Raw genomic sequence first — 20,254 nt, forward strand, 5'->3', positions numbered from 1 at the left:
ACTTTTCAGAGGCCATCATTAGATTTTAGCTACTTTTAGGATTTCTGAACACCTTGGCCAGAAGTTTCCAGGGTGTCAGCAGGCGGGAATCGGTGGTGGGTTGGGTGGGAAAGTGTTTTTTAAATTTTTTTTTTTTTTTTTTTTTTTTTTAAAAACAGTGGGTCGGGAACCTGCTGGCATCCCACCACAACGCGTCTTTCCCAGTGTTGGGTCTGTCAGCATTGAGCAGACCCAATAGGCAGTGGCGGCCGACCCAATTAAAATCATTATAATGTACTTAACAGATCCTTAACAGGTTTTTTTAAACTTACTTTTTAACTTTAACTTCATGGCCACAGGAACCACGCTGTTCGGGGACCACGTCCGTCAACCTGAGGTGGGAATTTAGTGGCCATTGCTCCAGCTGATTACTTGACAGCTTCAAATGTACAGTAAAAGCTCCCACCTGACAGATCGCTTTCCTCAGCCACAAGCTGTTTCTCAGTCCATTTCCAGCACAAATTCTGCAGGCTTGCCACTTTCCATCCAGTTTCACCTCATTACGTCTTTCACCATTGACAGACTGCTTCTGTCATCTGTACTTCACCTGCCATCTATTCCATTAACATGGGTGTCGTTTATACTGTCTCACCTTTGCCCTCAGAATAGTACCACGATCAGCCCCAACACCACCACTGATCAACTAATGTTGCACAGGACACAGGCAGCAGCACCCGACCACACTGCTGCCCGGGAAGCCAGTGATGGCCTCACCATCGTCAGATTTACTTCACTTGACGCTGTACACCCTGGATGCCACATGATGCGCCAGGGTGGCACCACCCCACACCAACATCATAAAGCATCCCTACACTGCCCAAGTCATTTCTTTCACACTCATGACCATCGCAGGGGGGGTACCATTATGTCTCACCATTCACTGCAACTCACTAAGCCACTTCCAAAGGTGCACACAAATCTGTCCAAGAACACAAAGTGTTGAAAATAAAGATTTAAATGTTTGACAGCACATTAACAGAAACTTTACATAAACTTTGGATAAAACATCCAAGTGGCTACCCTTATGTGTTGTTAGTTGGTATGATTGCACAAGGATGAGGGTGAGTGGTGGCAAGTGAGATGGGGATGTGATAATAGAGGGGGATGGGTGGAGGTGCAAGGTAAGTTGGTGTGAGTAAGGATGTGCAGGAGTAGGGTAGGGAAGGCAGAGTGATTGGGATGTGATGAGAGGCACAGCAGGATGAGGTGGAGTGTGACTTTGTACTAATGTTTCGTGATCTAATGAGATCATTGAAACGTTTGCGGCACTGCACCCAGGTCCTCCTGACCACATCCCTTCTTGTGCCCTTCTGTGCAATGTGCAACCAGGCTGTTTTGGTCTCCCGGGGAGGTCTCCTCCACCCCATGGGAAGGGAAGAGGATCTCCCTGCGTGCTGTGACTCCCTCCATAAGTATATGGAGGGAGTCATGGGAAAGCCTGGGTGCAGCCGTGCCCCTCTGTGCAGTGATTGCCAGTGTTTGTAGCACTTAATGCTGTAGAACACAGACAGCACAACTGTCAAAATAAAGTTGGCCATGGTCCCTTTAAGGGAACCAGCTGATGACGTGTCATGAATGATGTCACTAGACCCGCTTCCTCTAACTGGGCCGGGAAACACACTCGGCGGGCTTAACAAGCCCCATCAATGTAAATTCATTTTCCAGAGCGGGATGGAGCCAGCAGCAGGGCCATGACCTGCCACCGACATCGCCCGCCCCGGACCCACCGATGTAAGGAAAATCCCGGCCCAAGATTTACTTCACCTTCTGTCTGTCTGCTCTCGTCTCATTTTTCTCTTTCACCCCTAGAAAGAGCAACATTGTTCTTAACCTCTCTCACTATTTTAATTTGTCAGCATTAAGGATTTTCAGAATTTTACTGATTCACATTAGTGCTTCCCTGTAAACCTTGCATTCATCGATAAAAAAACAGCCTGCAATCACTCTCTGCTGCCACCTGCTGGAATCTATATTGAATCTCTACATTTAGGATGGATTGTTTTATTTGCATCTCTGTACACATTTAGAGAAGGAATGACTGGCATTGTGAAACAATTTTTCCACTTTGCACTGCGACACAATCTAGCATTCCTAGACTGGGAACCCCAGCCGTTTTTCTTAAAGTGTATATTACCTTCAACAGAAGAAAGACACCCTATCAGCCCCAATTATTTTTCCTCCTCCAACCCTGCCTCCCCACCACTGTAGGTTCTTCAGTCAAGCCATAAACCTTCTGTGGCTAACAGGGTAGGGCAGTGTGGATAGCCTGTTTCCTGCCCACCAAAAAGGTCACCTGAGTCAATCACCAGGCCTCGTTCTGTGCTGTAAAATTCCACAATTCTATGATATCGATGGAATGAGAGAAACTGAACAGATGGACCAACACTATTTCATTGCATTTTGATGCTTATACACAATGCCACCTTGCTGCCTAACTGATCAACAAACTGTTCAGATTTAAAAATAACATTCAAAACTTCAAATATTGCTGCATTTTATTAAACTGAAATTTTGCTGTGTTCTTAGGATTTACATTTGTTCCCTAAAGATAATCATCATGAGGCAAAGACAACAATCAGAAAATAATACTGTGAATAGCTTCCATCTTAGTAACAGACACTAATATATTTTTTCGAAATGTGAAATAGGTTATTTTCAATTTAATATTTACAAAATGGTACTGTGCATGAAAAATGAAATATTTACTAATCTTGACTAGATGCTACTGTTTAATTCGCTTTTAATTAATCTAATTTGTAGCTTATACTCGAGTCACACGGTCTGGTAAAATCTTTATTCTTCCGCTATCTGAAGTGTCGAAAAATGAGGGGGCTCATTTCAATTCAGGAAGCTATTACAACAACAGGAGTTTTTGTTCAACCCCTGGGCTACATTAGATTACTAGATATTACGACCAAGGTTTTCCGGGGGGGGAGGTAGGGGTCAGCGGACACGACTGGTGGCGGATTGGGTGGGAAAGTGTTGTTTTTCCCCAGCGGGTCGGGACCCCGCTGTGACCCTGTCGCCACGCACCTTTCTCAATGTCGGGTCCGTCAGCGCTGAGCAGACCCGACACGCATAGGCAGGGGGCCCAATTCAGGTAATTATGACTTTGTTCAGAGATCATTAAGAATACATTTCAGCTTACCTTTTGATTTTATATGCTCGCCCACGGGGTCCACGCTGGTCGTGGACCACGTCTGTCAAGCTGAGGTGGGAGTTTAGTGGTCATTTAATCAACTGTTAATAGCTTCAAATGTACAGTAAAAGCTCCCACCTTAGAGATATCTACACTCAGCCACAAGTTCTTCCTCACTGCATTTCCACAACAGATTCACCCTGCTGCAAGTCTTTACACAAGCCTCCATCCAGTCTCACCTCATTACCTCTCACCATTGACAGATCGCTTCTGTCATCTCTACTTCACCTGCCATCTATTCCATCTATACACTCTCACCTTGGTCCTCAGAATCCCATTATGATCAGCCCCAACACCAGCAGCACCAACACCACCAATCTTCTCCGTAATCACCTGATGCTGCACAGGACATCAGCACACGACCACATTGCTGCCCGGGAGGCCATGGCCAGATTTACTTCACTTGACGCTGTACACCCTGGATGCCACATGATGCGCCAGGTTGGCACCACCCCACACCAACACCATAAAGCATCCCTACAGTGCCCAAGCCATTCCTTTCACACTCATCACCATTGCAGGGGGTACCGTTATGTCTCACCATTCACTGCAACTCACTAAGCCATTTCCAAAGGTGCACATAAATCTGTCCAAGAATGCAAAGTGTTGAAAATAAAGGTTTCAATGTTTGACATCGCATTAACAGAAACTTTATATGAACATTGGATAAAACATCCAAGTGGCTACCCTTGTGTGTTGTTAGTTGGTATGATTGCACTAGGATGAGGGAGTGTGAGGGGTGGCTAGTGAGATGGGGAAGTGATAATGTAGATAGAGAGGGATGGGTGGAGGTCCAAGGTAAGTTGGTGAGAGTAAGAATGTGCAGTAGGGTAGGGAAGGCAGTGTGATGGGGATGTGATGAGAGGCACAGCAGGATGAGGTTGAGTGTAGCTTTGTACTAATGTTTCGTGATCTACTGAGATCATTGAAACATTTGTGGCATTGCACCCAGGTCCTCCTGACCACATTCCTGCTTGTGCCCTCCTCTGCAATGTGCTACCAGGCTGTGTTGATGATCCGGTGAGGTCTCTTCCGCCCATGGGAAGGGAAGAAGACCTCCCTGCGTGCTCTGACTCCTTCCATAAGCATATGGAGGTAGTCATAGGAGATCTTGGATGCAGCCCTGTGCCTTTGTGCAGTCATTGTCTGTGTTTGCAGCACCTCAATGCTGTAGAACACTGTCAGTACGAATATCAAATTAAAGTTGGCCATGGTCCTCTTTAATGAAACGGGCTGATGATGTGTCATCAATGACATCACCAGACTCGCTTCCTCTAATTGGCTGGAAACACACTGGGTGGGCTTAACAAGCCCGATAAAGGAAAATTCATTTTACAGAGCAAGTTGGAGCACGCAGCGGGGTCGAGACCTGCCACCGACGTCGCCTGTCACAGACCCGCCGAGGTTAGTAAAATCCCGGCCTACATGTTTAAAGTTACAATGCAACTTGTAGAGAGTGAATGCAGGAGTGGTCTTTGGATGTGGAGCACGGCAGAAAGATCGGAGTAAAGCCTGAAAACACAACAGTACTTTTCCATTTTGTTTCAGACTACAGGTTCCATAAACTTTCCCAACAATGGAAATCAGGCTAATTGGCCCGTAGTTGCCAGGTATGCCAGTCATCATTTTTGATACAGGAATTGCATTTGCCCGTTTCCAGTCTGTCAGAACCTCCATAATATTGACCGACTTCCTCAAAACACCCATCACTGCTTCAAAAATTTTAATCTTTGTCCAAGTACTCTGGGATATAGTTCATTCGTCACTGGGTATTTTTTTAAGCCCCTTCAGCCTATCTAGAACCTAATGTCAAACTGCTGGAACAGATAATGCAAGTTTGATGTTGTGTATTATAATGGCAGTGTTCTCCCTGGTATAAACCTCCAAATAGTCATCATTTACTGCATTAGCCATTTCCTGCTCATTCTCCCATTGAGTTCAACATGTTCATTAGAATCATAAATTCTTCCTATTCTAGAACTGGAGGAATTTTCCCAACATTGCGTTTAGCACCTGCTGCTATGTTCCTTTCCCGTTTTCTCTTGATATCCCTAATCTTATTTTTGATATGATTTTGTATAATCTTGTACGCAGCGGTATCACCTTCTTCTCTTGTAAATCTACCCTCCCCCAAATCTACCGCTTAATTTTCCTGTTGATTATTAATATTGTGCCAGTGTTTAACTATGCGACAATTTTGTACTCTCCAGAAACTGTGATGTGTTTGAACTCTTTCAGCCAGGAGAAAGGATTTTTTTTTTTTTATCCCATCTGTATAGGCTGTGAGAGAAGCATTGATCCCAGTGCTGAAATGACAGTGCTTAATGCAATGCATCATACAGTCCCCTAAGCACCATTAAACAGACAATTACAAAAGTCCACATTACCTCTTTCTGGCGTAGTATATCTGCATTATCCAGTACTTGTTTACAACTCTTCTTCTCAGCTTCCAGGCGCTCTGATAGGTCAAAAAAGGAAAATGCGATCAGTAACATATGTTGAAGGAGTTATAACAAGATTTCATCAGAAATAAACCCATGTGGGAGGCATTCTGGAATATTATTCAAACATTGTAAAAATATTATGCAGATAAGGGTATTTTAGCAAGGTTTAAATTTGTGCGTAAGAATGCCTAATTTTGCCAGTCATTGCATTTTCATCTCATTTAGTCTTGAATAACATAGAAACATAGAAGATAGGAGCAGGAGTAGGCCATTCGGCCCCTCGAGCCTGCTCCGCCATTCAGTGAGATCATGGCTGATCATCCAAATTCAGTACCCTGTCCCTGCCTTCTCCCCATATCCCTTGATCCCTTTAGCCTTAATATATCCAACTCCTCCTTGAATATATTTAATGAACTGGCCTCCACCGCCCTCTGTGGTAGAGAATTCCACAGGTTCACCACTCTCTGGGTGAAGAAATTCCTCCTCATTTCAGTCCTAAATGGCTTACCCCTTATCCTTAGACTATGACCCTGGGTTCTGGACTCCCCGGCCATCGGAAACATCCTTCCTGCATCTAGGCTGTCCAGTCCTGACAGAATTTTATAGGTTTCGATGAGATCCCCTCTCAATCGTCTAAACTCCAGTGAGTATAAGCCCAATCGACACAATCTCTCCTCATACGTCCTTCCTGTCATCCCAGGTATCAGCCTGGTGAATCTTCGCTGCACTCCTTCCATGGCAAGAACATCCTTCCTCAGATAAGGCGACCAAAACTGCACACAATACTCAAGATATGGTCTCACCAGGGCCCTGTACAACTGCAGCAAGACACCCTTGTTCCTGTACTCGAACCCTCTTGCTGCGAAGGCCAACATACCATTTGCCTTCTTAACCACCTGCTGCACCTGCATGCTTACCTTCAGCGACTGGTGCACAAGAACACCCAGGTCTCTTTGCACTTCCCCTTCTCCCAATCTATTGCCATTCAAGTAATAATCTGGTCTAACATTTATTAACACCTATTTAATTAATCATACTGACCAACTGATTGGGTTAAAGTGCTCATTAGAATGCTATTTGCCAATCTCTCACTAAGATATACATCTTATACTTCAACCAATTCTTACTATGAACTAGCTTTGCTGCATTGTCACTTCTGGTTGAGTGATTCAAGTTCCCCCTCACCTCCATAACAATCATGAGTGAACAAATAATTGCTCCTGTAAGCAAATTGCAAGGGCAACTGTTGAATGACCATATTATTGACAAAAATCTATATCGAATCAGTCAAATTTTAGAATATGAATATTTTCTTTTAAGTTTTAGTGAACATCTTTAGGTCTTTAAAGAGGCAGTAACAATGTAAAATTTAACTAAACAGGGAAATATTACTGTGATAATTAGCTAGAAAAGCAGCAAAAGAAAATGGGTACATGGTAATTACAGTGGGTATTATATGGTTCATACACATTTTGAGGTGCATTACACAGAACTTAAATGTCCCACTCATTGCTCAGGACCAGTTTCAATTTATACATTTTTCTCATTTAAATGAACTCTGAAATCGAAATGTATGAACTAGTCAGTTGAAGAGAGTTTTGAATTCTTATAAATTCTCCAAGAGCATACTCAGAAGAAAATGTTCCTGATAATCATTCCTTACAGATTTTGGCAAAATCTGTAATAGGGTCAGTCATTATGTATTCACTTGTGTATTTTTGGTGTTGAGAAAAATTTGAATCCCTCAATAAGAGTACACTCTTGATTACAGAGACAGTGGCTACATCACGTCACTGAGCAGTCACTTGCTCTACCTCTGGGCTCCCTCAGCTTTTTGATATTATGTAATGCTATTCACCAATAATATTCTTTTGGATTTCAAACATTTGCTACGCAAGTGAGGGTGGGGCCCTAATGCACTAAGAATCAAAAGATAACTGGCCCTCCCTTGGAAGATTTAATTTTGAAGTAAATCTTTTTCTACATTACACAAGGTTTTTGTTGTTTCTAAAAATATGCAAATAATTGAGACATATTTTCAAATTCTAGACAAGATTGCTGCAAACTGAGAATCTGTGCAAGAGTCTTTGAATCCAGACTGTCCAAATTCTCTTAATTGTCTGTATGTGTTCTACTCTTTTACTGTGATTGGCTGGCAATGATATATTACAGCATGAAATATCAATTTTGTCTCATTTTCTTTTTTCCTACTGGCTACTTTCTCTTTCCTCCTTTAAATTTTCCAATTTACCAATAGCATTTTAAAACCAAAATGATCATAAAGTGACCAAATTCAAAATACCACAGAACAACCTGTAGGGTAGAGGTGACCTGCAGGCTGTCATATTTGAAACTGTGGCTTCTTCAATACAGACTTGGGTTCCAAGTCACAGTCCTTGTTCCCGCCAGACTTGCAGGTCCCATTCTCCGCCCCCCCCCATCCAACCCACAGCCTGATGTCAGCCGATACCTTGGCTCGAACATGCAACTGTCACACCCACAGTCTGCGCCTTTGTACTGACTTGCAACTTCTGCTCATGTCTACCATCCTCATGCTAGCCACAGACCTCAATCTGGGGTCAGTCTTACTATAAGGCTTGGACTTCGCCTGCAGTATCCATTTGGACACACCTTCCCAGACCCTCAACCCCACAAGTGAAGTCAAGAACATGCATCTAGGCAGGAATGTCCAAACTGCGGCCCATGGACCACAAGTAGCTCCCAAGTCTTGATAATCCGACCCTTGAAGCTAAGGCAACTCAATTCTTACAATTATTTTCTATTCACTGCTTTGTCCGGTTTGAATGTTATGGGCCTGGAGGTTTGGAAAGGGTTATTCTTAGCACTGTGAAAACTATGTTTTGCAGTCATTTCAATCTCATCAAACTGGTTACATACGAAGTGTGTCTGCCTCATTAGTTCACATTTTTTCCCCCGGTGCTTCAGGGAGATACTTGTCAGAAGTGTTTTTAAACACACACTGAACACTGTTGGTCAATCATGAAGCAGCACATCTAGAGTTGAAACTTAAGACAAGCTGACGACCGCTTTTATTCGATAATTACTATTCTAAACCACAAGATAATTACATTCTTCTTTTCAGTTATAGATTCTGATCAGGTTTGTTGAAACAAAAATACATTTCCTAATGATAGGCTTAACCTTTGGCAAGCTTTGTTGATTAATAATCCAGTTGGGTTAATTTATGGTTTTAAAATTGTGACTTTGGGAGACTGGTGCAGAGGGCTAGTACACAGTTGTTTCATCTCTAGAAACTAGACTGATGTGCTGAAAGTTGTCTGTGGGCTGTAAGGTTCTTGTGTGAAATTATTACGTAGTCACAACGGTTTTGAAATGGTACAAAAACCACAACAGTGTTTGCAATTTGGTAATTTTAAAGTAGAGGGAGCTCTGCATCCAAACATGCTATAGCTTTACCTGGGGTACTTGCTGCAGACCAAAGGTAAAGGTTTCCTCAGAAGGATGGCATATCAACCAGGGCACCTCAGCAGCTAAAACAATGCCATAGGTCAAGATGCAAATCATCAGGCAAATAACTTGGTTAGGAAATGATGTGTGGCACAGTAAATGCTAGCAAACTGGAAAAGAACTTTGAAACTGTATCTTCCTACAATTTGATCCTAAAAGCTACATATTTGCACCTTTGTCTCCTTCATTTTTAACCCAATCCAGCACCATTTGTACCTAAAAACATCAATGATTAACATAAAAGCTGTTAAAAACCCACTGTTATGTTGTTCAGTAATTTGAAGCAATAGTGAACTTCGATTATGTTAAATTTTAATAAATCTTTGTTGTGGACATTTATATCCAATTCTTCTGGGGTCTAATCTAATCTACTCTTCTTGTGCTCTGACTGTACAGGTACAAGAATCAGAATTTTTTTTTTTTTTTTTTAATTCTTACTTTACAGCTACACCATACAACTAAAAATAAAAGGAATTGTAACATATCAAATTACTGCAGAATCTGAATGTAGAGAACATAGGTTTATGAAGTTCAGTACATTTATACAGAATTTGTTTTTTTGCACATTGAACGATGCTTTGTAACAATTCCTACACTTGTACACGAAGGCCAGTGGGTGGCAGGATTGAACAGTGTCCACGATAAATCAGCTACACTAGTGAACATACAGAAGTCGCATTTGCATTCAAGAACAATTTTAAATAAGTTTCCTCAGTTTCAATTCCAAAAGTGTACAAATCTATCAAGGCTGAGATAGGTCAGCAAAAAGGTTACCATTTGTATGCTGTACAATGTCAGTCACATACACTGGCTGCTGTGCCACATCTTTCCTGTGATGTACACAGCAGTGGGTATGTACTTGTGTGTTGTCCATGTATTTGATGAATTGTGGGGCACCAGTTTGGGAATTAATTTGGATCAAGCATTCCTATAACACTGACACATTTAGACTCCATTTACAATAAACTCACCATCACATATACATGATATTCATTCCACAAATCAGTTTTAAAATGGGGACTTGCTAAAAAATATACTATGGGCATTAACATGCCAGGTATGAAAGTGCACCTCCCCAGTGATAGCAGTTTTTTCACGTGTAGGATGGGATTGCTATAACTCACTATCCTAAGAGGAGGTCTTTAAATTGATTTTAAACTTAATGAAATATTCAGAGTACAGAGAACTTTAAGTTACATCAGACCAATAAGCAGGAAGGTTAGAAAAAGACAATGCTATCAATTTTTAAACACAGTATTGAAAATTTCCTTTTGCAGGGATTAAGCCAGAGGAAAGCTTTCAGATTGGAATCTGTGCTGCACTGGATTCACTTAGGTCCAAACGATATTCAATATGCACCTGCATTTATCCTGTAACATGTGAAGAAATGTTCGCATATACTTTCCTAATAACATTTTAAAAGGAGAGGAATAATGGAGATCATAGATAACCACAATATCTTATATGAATTCTATTTTTCTTTTTAATGCTAAAATCCCTTAATCTGCAGATGACTGATTGACACCCATATAATACAAATCCCACAAGAGAAGGTTCTGTCAGATTACCCTCAGTCTGCGCTATTCTCCGTTTCATCTCAGCAGTCACATTGGCCAATTCTTGTTTCAGGTGGCAGATCTGATCATGTTGGATTTTACATCTTCGCTCTAATTCATCCACCTATTTGACATGGATACAAAATGAGCATCTGGTACAGATTCAGGGAATGGGCGAGTCAACATTGTAGTGAAGACCACGTACCATCACTGCACATTTAAACTGTTTATAAGAATGAGCTTCAGTCAGGTTTAAATTAGGTGACTGAAGCAGAACGATAAAATCATTTTACATATAGACAATTGGTGTCTTGTGCTATGCCAAAGATCTTGCTGTACAATTCAGATGCCTTTGGAAAGTTTTAAATCTGCACTGCGAAGGCACAACAAACACTTGTTAGGAAAAATCATCCTGAAAATGTTAATGAAGTTCCAATTCTATGAAACTAAACCAACGTGAGAAACCAGATCACTATCTTGTGCATATAAGTGTGTGAGCATGAGATGCATCCTTTCTAAACCTCTTGCACAACAGCAGCTAAAACAGATTATGCAACTCCTCTGGTTTTCAGCAGTTACATACTTTAATTCTTTTCAAGCTTTACTTACAAGCTACAAAAGAAATTTGCTCTTCCTGCAAAAGAAATGTTGTTGTTCATCTTTAAAAGAATAATTTGTTTGATCCCTGTTGTCATAATAAGAGTGTTTGGAAAGAGAAAGGGTGAAATATGGACCTTTTGTCTTTGGGAGTTTGGAGTTCATGGGTATGTAATGGAGGGAAAAATGAGAGAGATTCTGTAGGTTGTTCTAAGTGAATTAACAGTTTCTTTGAGAAGGTTACAAATCTGTTGGATAAGGGTGAGGCAGTGGATGTTATCTACCTAGATTTTAGGAAAGCATTTGACATTACTCCACATTACAGACTGATTCACAGGATGTGCGTCCATGGCGAAGTATTAGGCTGGATTGATGTGTGAATGAAAGGTAGTCAGCATAGGGTGGCAGTGTGTGGGGAAGTATCAGAATAGAAATCAGTTGCCAGAGGAACTCCACAGGGGTCAAGATTGGAGCTACTGTTGATTCATCATTTTTATAAGAGACTTCGAGAATGGAATACTATCCAAGGTGTCCAAGTTATAAGATTACACCACATTAGGTATATTGGCAAATGATGCCATCCAATATGTGATATTTCAATGGGATCTATACAGGCTAGGTCAAAGAACTGGAACTCAACACCGATCAGTGTAAATTCATGAGATAAGGTAAAAGTGAGAATGTGGATTACATACTAAAAGGAAATTTTATTGAAGTAGCGGAGTAGGAAATAATTCTGGAGATTTGGTGACTAGGTTGTTAAAACTGTTGGTTCTGTGTTTGCAGATGGTGATGAAAGAAAATAAAATGTGCAATGCATAACTAACAGTGTGACTTTCTAATGCGAAGGAGGTTTATGAACTTACAGGGCTCTGTTAAAAGGAAAGATTATCTAGCCTGAGATGCTATTCCCCGGAAAAGAGGAAGAGGAGGGGAAACTTAATTTTTTCATGGGCATGGAGACCTTGGATCCAGGAAAGTTCTGTTGTCAAGCACAGGGCACTAGAGGGCAGAGTTTTAAGTGAAAGGTATGAAAAGAAAATAGGAGATTTAGGCAACTTTTGTTTTTAGTAAGAGAATGAAAGAATTGGAGAACACGTTATCAGCAGGGATGGTGGAACAGCTGGCAGTTTTTTTTTTAAAAAGGGTTTGATGAATTCCTATCAGCAAAAGGGGATACGAGACCATTAGTTCAAAAATTACATTAAGAAAACTGATGGGCGGTTTGGAAGGGTAGGCTCGATGAACCAATGGTCTTCTCCTGCCCAAAACATTACCATGTTCCGTTCCAATGAGAGATAGAGAGGAAAATTCAGCACTGTTGGGAAGAATGGGGTTCAGACAGAAGAGAAATAGCATAAAATCAGAGAATTTATATTTATGTTAGTGCGATCGGCTACTCAGTGTGATTGAGGAAATGTAATTGCGTCATGGGCACTATTAGCATGTCGCAAGTTTCAAAATTAATTAATCTATCAAATTTGGATTTCAAGTAATTCCATAGAAAATTGCACCAAATTGGTAGAGAACAGAACTGTGGTGTAAGTCATGGATGTATGCCAAAAAGACAAAACCCTATTAACGCTAAAGTTTGAAAGTAATATTAATGTTTTACTAGCAACTTCTTCCAAACACATACCATGTATTTAAGACACTTGGAAAACTTACATAGAATACATAGAAACATGGAACACAGTTCCACAACATAGAATCAGGCTATCCGGCCCAAATCAGTCCATGCTGGCATTTATCCTCCATGCAAACAAAGTCCTATTACATTTACCTGTTCTGTTTTCATATTGTTTCATCCCCTTTTCCTTCATCCAGCTAGTGAATCTAATTTAGGAAAGATAACTGCAGTTTGCAGTTTTAATAACTAGCTCAAAAATGTATTTGATTCCTTAGAACAGAATTCCTATTTTCCCTTTTGAACATTACTATACAAGTTTAAGGGCCGGAAAAGGGTGCTGTATGAGTAAACTTACATAGTACAGGAAACTTTGGTTTATCCGGAGGTTGTATGGCCGGAAACCTCGATCTAACGGCAGAAATCAGCAGCCGTTTTGTTAGGTTTTTTTTCTTCTCCTAGCATTTTTTTTTTTTTTTTACTTCTCCTAGCATTTTTTTTTAAACAGTCAGTCTCTGGAAAGCCTCTCTGAATCTGTTGCTAAGCTACAGAGACGCTTCCAAGGTACGGGCCGACTGTTTACAAGCAGTTGCTAAGCAACAGTGTTTGTTGTCAGATACGGAGATGAAAACCTCCGTATCCTTCAACATTAGCGCTGGTCTGTCCGGAAGTTTTCATAGATCGGCATCACGCCGGTCCCGGATATCGCGAAGTTTCCTGTATTTCTTTGTTATATAAATTACAAGTTCCAAAATTCTAGATCCAGTGTCTTTTGGTGCAATTAAATATTCTAGGAAGAGGAGCATGTGTGCGCGCAGGGGGACATAGTACAGTTTTAAATGTTCTGCATCCATCGCACAGCCAGAATAATTGCTCAGAATTATAAAAACAAGGTATTCTGATTTGCATGCAAGAATAATCCTAGCCAAACAGAACACATTCCATAAAACAGCCAATTGGTGAACCCAATTCATTTCCAGTGCCTGGATACAAATCTGATTGATAGAGATATCATAACTACCTTGTTTTTGAGCTCCATGTTTTTCCCATTTGCTGCATTTATCTCCCTAGTCAACTTTGCTTCTCGCTTGCACGCTTCCTGGTAGGGTAAAACAAATCTCTTCAGTATAGAAATACTTTGGTAAAGATGAAGAAACACACATCAGTGTCACCGCGTTTTTGGTTGTATTTTCTGAGTTGCCTGTAGTGGTCCCTTTAAGAAGCACTGGTTAGGCTGCTCAATGCTTGGTATCAACGGGCAGGGTATGCATGGTACACACTCTGCCCATTGATGACTGAAAATGGCCTACAAATGGCGTAGGACCCCGATTAGCTTGAAATAGACAGGTGCTCCGGCCGCTCATTTTCAGCGCAAGTTGAAAATGATGGTAGCTGGAGCAGCAGGAGGAACGGGTTAGTAAGTGTTGCACCTCAACTTTTGGAGCGATACTACCGATTTTGTCCGGCGGAGACCCCCACAATTTTGATTTATCAAATATAGATAGAATGAATTACACGGTATGTGGCCATTTGGCTTATCTGAACATTCACATCTTCCAGCCCAGAAGTCATATTGCACAAAAACTTATAGGATTGTTTAAAATTGCTACATGGCAATTTAGCTAATTGTTGATCCTACCCCATGCATATAACCTGTTGGCTAATCACAGAACAATGGAGACAATCACATCCCCAACAACTCTAATCTTTCAATTGCTTTTTGTGGAAAGTCAAAAAGCACCATTATTACCTCTTGCTCATTCTTAAGGTCCTTTGAATGCCTCTCTTTCAACTCAATTTTTTCCTTTCTTGCCATCTCTAGGAGCTCTTTCAGGTCATTTGACTTTTGTTCTGATAATGCAAAAGCAGCCTCTGTCATTTGCATTCTAGAATAAAATGAAAAAATCTAGTGAGGGCAGTAACAAAACAGGATGCAGCAAAATGATTTAGACTGGTTAAGCAACTAGACAGACATAGGGCAAATGAAAGCCAGCATTGGTGCATTTAAGTGCAACACAGGCTAAAAATGTGACGTGTAGGTATACAATGAAAGGAATTGAATTAGCAGCGATAGAAAGTGTTCTAGCAGCAATAGTAGACATGTCACTTTCAATGCTCCTACATTGGAGCAAAGCAATTATAAAAGCTAAGAGAATACAAAGCTAGGATATGTAGGCAAAACACTACAAAACTAATGAAAAAACATTACAATGCAGCCACCAGACCACACTTACGTCATTGGCCCAGAAATTCGGGTCTCCACGGGCGAGTACGCACGGGGTACTCCGACCCGAATTTCTGGGCCATTGTGTTCTGTTATCATCATCCCACCACAAATATATTGCATTAAAATGGGTACAGAAAATATATTGCATTAAAATGGGTACAGAAAACAGCAACAAAACTGGTCCCAAGTCTAAAGAAATAAGTTGTGAGGAAAGATTAGCAAAACATAAGCTTTGCAATCAGAAAGGTGATTAAGTGAAGGGGGTGGGGAAGAAAGGGGCCTCAAAGTATATTAATTAAAATAGTATAAAGTAAATCCTGATTACAACTTCAAATGCACCGAGAGTAGGAACAGAGGAAGTAAATGGAAGGCATCAACAAAAAACTCTTTACTCAAAAAAAATAATTTACCAAGACAGAACAGAGGCAAAACAATTAAGTTAGTTATTCAAAATACAATTAGATGTCACAGTGAAAAAAAGTAATGTATGACAAGAATGAGGTTCAAAGGGTAGAATGGCCTTTTCTCGTTCCTGATTTTTCTCAAGTCTAGTCTACAACAACAACAAACTTGTATTTATATAACACCTTTAACGTAGTAAAACATCCCATGGCGCTGCACAGGAGCGTTAGAAGACAAAAAATTGACACCGAGCCACATAAGAAATCAGGGCAGATGACCAAAAACTTGGTCAAAGAGGTAGGTTTTAAGGAGTCTCGTCAACCATAGTACAAACACACAAGTTAATTATATTTGGTGGGAAAAAGCAAAACATTGCATTAAAATACATGGTTTGCAAATTATAAATCCAGAACATGCATAAAATTACACTGGCAAAATTATGCTTTTTGGTTGATCTACTCGAGAATGTAATTAATCTAACTGAATGAATACATCACTCGGATTAACCAACTTCGCAGCGTGAACCAATCCAGAAGAAAAACAAATCTGGAGCAGTAAAAGTTTTGCACTTTAAAATATACAAAGCTTTTTAAACATGAATTTTTAGCAGGAGACTCATTGCAATGACTGAATATGAACTGTTTGTTGTTAAAGGAGGTTGTGCAAATGGGACAGAGGATTAAAGTGGCAAGCCACAGGGAGCCCAAGGTCACACTTTCAGACAGAATGGAGATGTTCAGTAGTCACCAATCTATGTTTGGTTGCTCCAGTATAGAAGAGAACGCAATGAATAAGCAGTGAATACCAGACAACAGGAAGTAACATGTGAGTGCTTATGTCCAATATCGACTGGATTGACAATATCCAAACTCATTTCACGTCAATCAGTTAAAAGCTAATTTTGGAAAAGTTTCATCCCATTAAGATGGACTGGAGTAGAACCCAGCTCCCAAACTCAAAGGCTAGTTGTAACCCATCAGACCACCTGAAGGCAAAAAAAATGCATGTCTTACTTTGCTCGCAAAGAATTGACGATGGAATTCCTCTCATTTAGTGCTTCCTGTAACTGTCCAAATTGCAGTGCAGAAGTCCTAAAGAGAAAAAGTTATTAAAAAAGACAAAAAAGCTTACACGATGAACATATTAAAAATTCCTATTCAAATATCAGCAACAGGTAGCAGTTTCACTTTAGGGATGGCCAAATCTTAGTAAATTTACTGAAAGACATTAAGACTGGATTAGCATTCCTTAATCTTTGAATGAGTTTCTTCTACACATCATGAATATTCATAAAAAGCCAACGTAGCCTGGTTGTTATTAGGTTGGGCTTTAATATAGGTAGGCAATTCTGTCACAAAAGCTCCCCCTTCCTGTACTGTACATTGTATTCTCAGTTTCCTCACTTCTTTTCTCCAATGAAAAGAAAAAAACATTGCTTGGCAACATAACTAAAATAAACTCATTGTTTTCTGTTTTATTAACAGACGCATGTGTCCATTAACAATGCTGGGTTGAGTTCAGTTCTTCCTTCCTTTATTTTTTTTAATACAAAATTGCACTCATCTAAAAAAAGAGTGCAACCAGCCAGTTCTTTTACAAGTCAAATGAAGTTTTTTGACCTTCTTAAAAAGGTACAAGACATCTTCCTTTCTGGTTTTCATTTTTTCCCTTCTTTTCCATAGAATGAAAACAGATTACTAAGAACTTTCGCCTTGATCTGACCAAGGTCCAGAGGGAAAGATAGTGGATGGAAAGCCTAATTTGAAGAACTTATAAAAGTAACATCTCACAAAGAAAAGACTTCACTGACCTGTTGCTTCGTGTCAATTCATCCTTTTGTTGATCAATTACACCCATCATATTCAGGAACTATAAATGAATTAGAGAAAGAATGGAGCAATAATTACAACCCAATGAAGCAGTTACTCAGAACGAGTTCAACATCAAACTCATTACAAATTGAATGTTGTAAAATCTTGAAGCCTACGGATGTCAATATTCCTCTGAATAGCCTTTGCAGCTTTAAAAATACTTTCACCTTTGCAATGGTGAAAAATACAGGGCCCATTAGTAAACTTTGTATACCGATTTGTAAAAGGTAGAATATGAAATAATGTAATCATAAAATATCTGCTTTTCTGAATCAAATAAATTATATTAGTTCAGCATTACTATTATAGCACTCAAAGGGCTAATCTGTGTAAATCAGGGCATGGCCATTTTTCTTGGTTTCCACTGGGAACCTGGAGAGATTGCAAGTTAAGTAAGCCAGTCACTCAAAGGCTAAGGCTGAGAATATGGAAGAGAGGCACAGAAATGGTCTAAACCTTCGAGTGACTTATACTTAAAAAAAAGATTGTGGTGCTTGTAAATATAATTGCTTTTGCAGTAATTGAAAATTAAATATGCACAAATAATAGATTTTTAAAAAATTATATTTTTGCACACATTATGTGGACAGATGCCAGTGTGGGGAAACGAATCTACAGTACTTTGGACACCCAACATCAGTACTGAATAATGCCAGGTCAAGTGTACCGCATGTCAGGTCTTTGTAGCGAGCTGTAACAATGTACCTTAGTCGTAACATCAGAACATTATCCTTTACAGCACCAGTGTTATTTTTTATTTCCACATCATTATTTACAACCAATTTATGATGTATCTTCAGTTTCAAAAATCATTAACAAAGTTCCATATGAAGGGCTTGGGAGTGGTAGGGATTCACAGTAAAAGTTGGGAATGGAAAAAAATTTGGTTAATGTGTAAAAAGCACAGGGTACTTGAGAGGAGTCATGTCGCAGTGGGAGCAAGAGCTGAGTGGGGAGGCTGAGGGATTGTTGTTGGGACCCCTACTACTTCTAATTCATATTAATGACTTGGATTCAGAAGCCAAGTGTTCCAATTCAAAAATGTAGGTGGGGTGGGGGGGGGGGGCGGTGAGAAATGGTTGCTGAATCAGGCGAAAATTTTGGAACTACAAAAAAGGTGTTAGACAAACCATACAAGAAGGCAGATCAAATTTAATATGGAAGAATGCAAAAGTATTGCACTCGAAGAAAATAAATGGGTGACATAAGTATTCCATGAATGTTGTTGAAATAGTTACGGATGAAGTTGAAAGAGATTGAGGGGTTTTAGGAGGCTCAATGCTCAACCTATCCTATCACTGAAGAGCAGCAATCAACAACTTGCATTCATATAGCAACTTTAACATCACGAGGCGCTTCACAGGAGCGTCATCAAACAAAATTGGACACCGAGCCACATAAGGAGATATTAGATTAGATGACCAAAAGCTTGGACAAAGATTGGTTTTAAGGAGTGTCTTCAGGGAGAAGAGAGGCGGAGAGCTTTAGGATGGAAATTCCATCAGTTAGAGCCTTGGCAGCTGAAGGCACGGCCACCAACGGTGAAACGATTAAAATTGGGGTGCGCAAGAGGCCAGATTCCTAATAAACAAATTAGGGATCATTATACATTTTAACAGCTTGCAGCAGTATTTTTACAGCAAAAAATCAATTTACACCATCAGTCATGCAAGACCAAACTTCATTTACAATCTGCTTCACAGCCTCAAAAAATTGTCCAGTCTCCCTTCTACCAATTAGTTAAATAGTAGATTTACAACAAAAAAAAACACATCCTCACTGTCCGAGTAGGATTCAGTCACAGGATACAATGACACGTTAATAGCAGAGGATTTGAGTAAAAGGGAACCTGAAACTCAGTTCTAATTACATTCATTACTCATGTACAACCACAAAATAATCAGTATGCACTTGACACCATGAAATTACAGTCCCACATGCACTTGCATTGTACAGAGTGGTGTCATCAGGATGCATTTCCAATCAAATCAAATCTACCACAAGCTCCACTCCAATCAATAAGCTTTACACATGCTTTAAACTTACACTATGGAGTGGAGGCTTTTAATTTCAGATACCCTTTGAACAAATATATTTCTACAGATGGAAAGAAGATTTTAATTTGCAACAATTCAGGTTTATGAATATTAATTCAATATAAAGACTTTAAATGAAATGCTCAGACAAGTGAAGGGGGCATTCAATCTTATACTATAGTTTGGCCAGATTGACTCAGATTTAAATTAAAACACAAAATATACATTCCAAAAATAATAGATATAGAATCATACAGCACAGAAAAAGGCCATTCAGCCCATCGTGCCTGTGTCGGCAATTTGAAAGAGCTATCCAATTAATCCCACGCTTCCCAATAACCCTGCAAATGTCTCCTTTTCAAGTATATATTCAATTCCCTTTTCAAAGTTACTACTGAATCTGCTTCCACCACTCTTTCAGACAGTGCATTCCAGATTGTAATAACTCACTGGAGTAAAAATAAATTATCCTAATTTCCCCCCTGGATTTTTTGCCAATTTTCTTAAATCTGTCCCCTCTGGTTACCGACCCACCTGCCAGTGGCAACAGTTTCTCCGTATCTACTTTATCAAAACCCCTCATAATTTTGAGCACCTCGATTAGATAGACATAGTTTTTGTTTATTCCTACATCCTCCACAGTAGGGAATTTTCTTTTGGAAAATGGGAGAGTTCATTATTTAAACATAATATAATTATTCATATTATATATGGCGGCTATCATTCTCAGACGACACTCATTTTTTTTGCATGTCCCCATAAGCAAA

General features: G+C 39.9%; 1 protein-coding gene across 1 annotated transcript in view; it reads right to left on the bottom strand.

Annotated features, from left to right (window-relative positions):
• The window catches only part of lrrc45 (leucine rich repeat containing 45), a 72,676-nt gene that overhangs the window by 30,832 nt on the left and 21,590 nt on the right, over positions 1 to 20,254 (bottom strand). The window contains exons 8-13 of the mRNA XM_085963599.1: positions 17,391 to 17,449; positions 16,594 to 16,671; positions 14,702 to 14,837; positions 13,973 to 14,050; positions 10,740 to 10,851; positions 5,626 to 5,696 (exon numbers count right to left, since the gene is read on the bottom strand). Of these exons, the coding sequence (XP_085819725.1) occupies positions 5,626 to 5,696; positions 10,740 to 10,851; positions 13,973 to 14,050; positions 14,702 to 14,837; positions 16,594 to 16,671; positions 17,391 to 17,449 (534 nt within the window). The remainder of the gene's footprint in view (positions 1 to 5,625; positions 5,697 to 10,739; positions 10,852 to 13,972; positions 14,051 to 14,701; positions 14,838 to 16,593; positions 16,672 to 17,390; positions 17,450 to 20,254) is intronic.

The sequence above is a fragment of the Somniosus microcephalus genome, chromosome 21, assembly GCF_052327205.1.
Source record: "Somniosus microcephalus isolate GS21.2 chromosome 21, FLI_Smic_1.0, whole genome shotgun sequence".
NCBI lineage: Eukaryota > Metazoa > Chordata > Chondrichthyes > Squaliformes > Somniosidae > Somniosus > Somniosus microcephalus.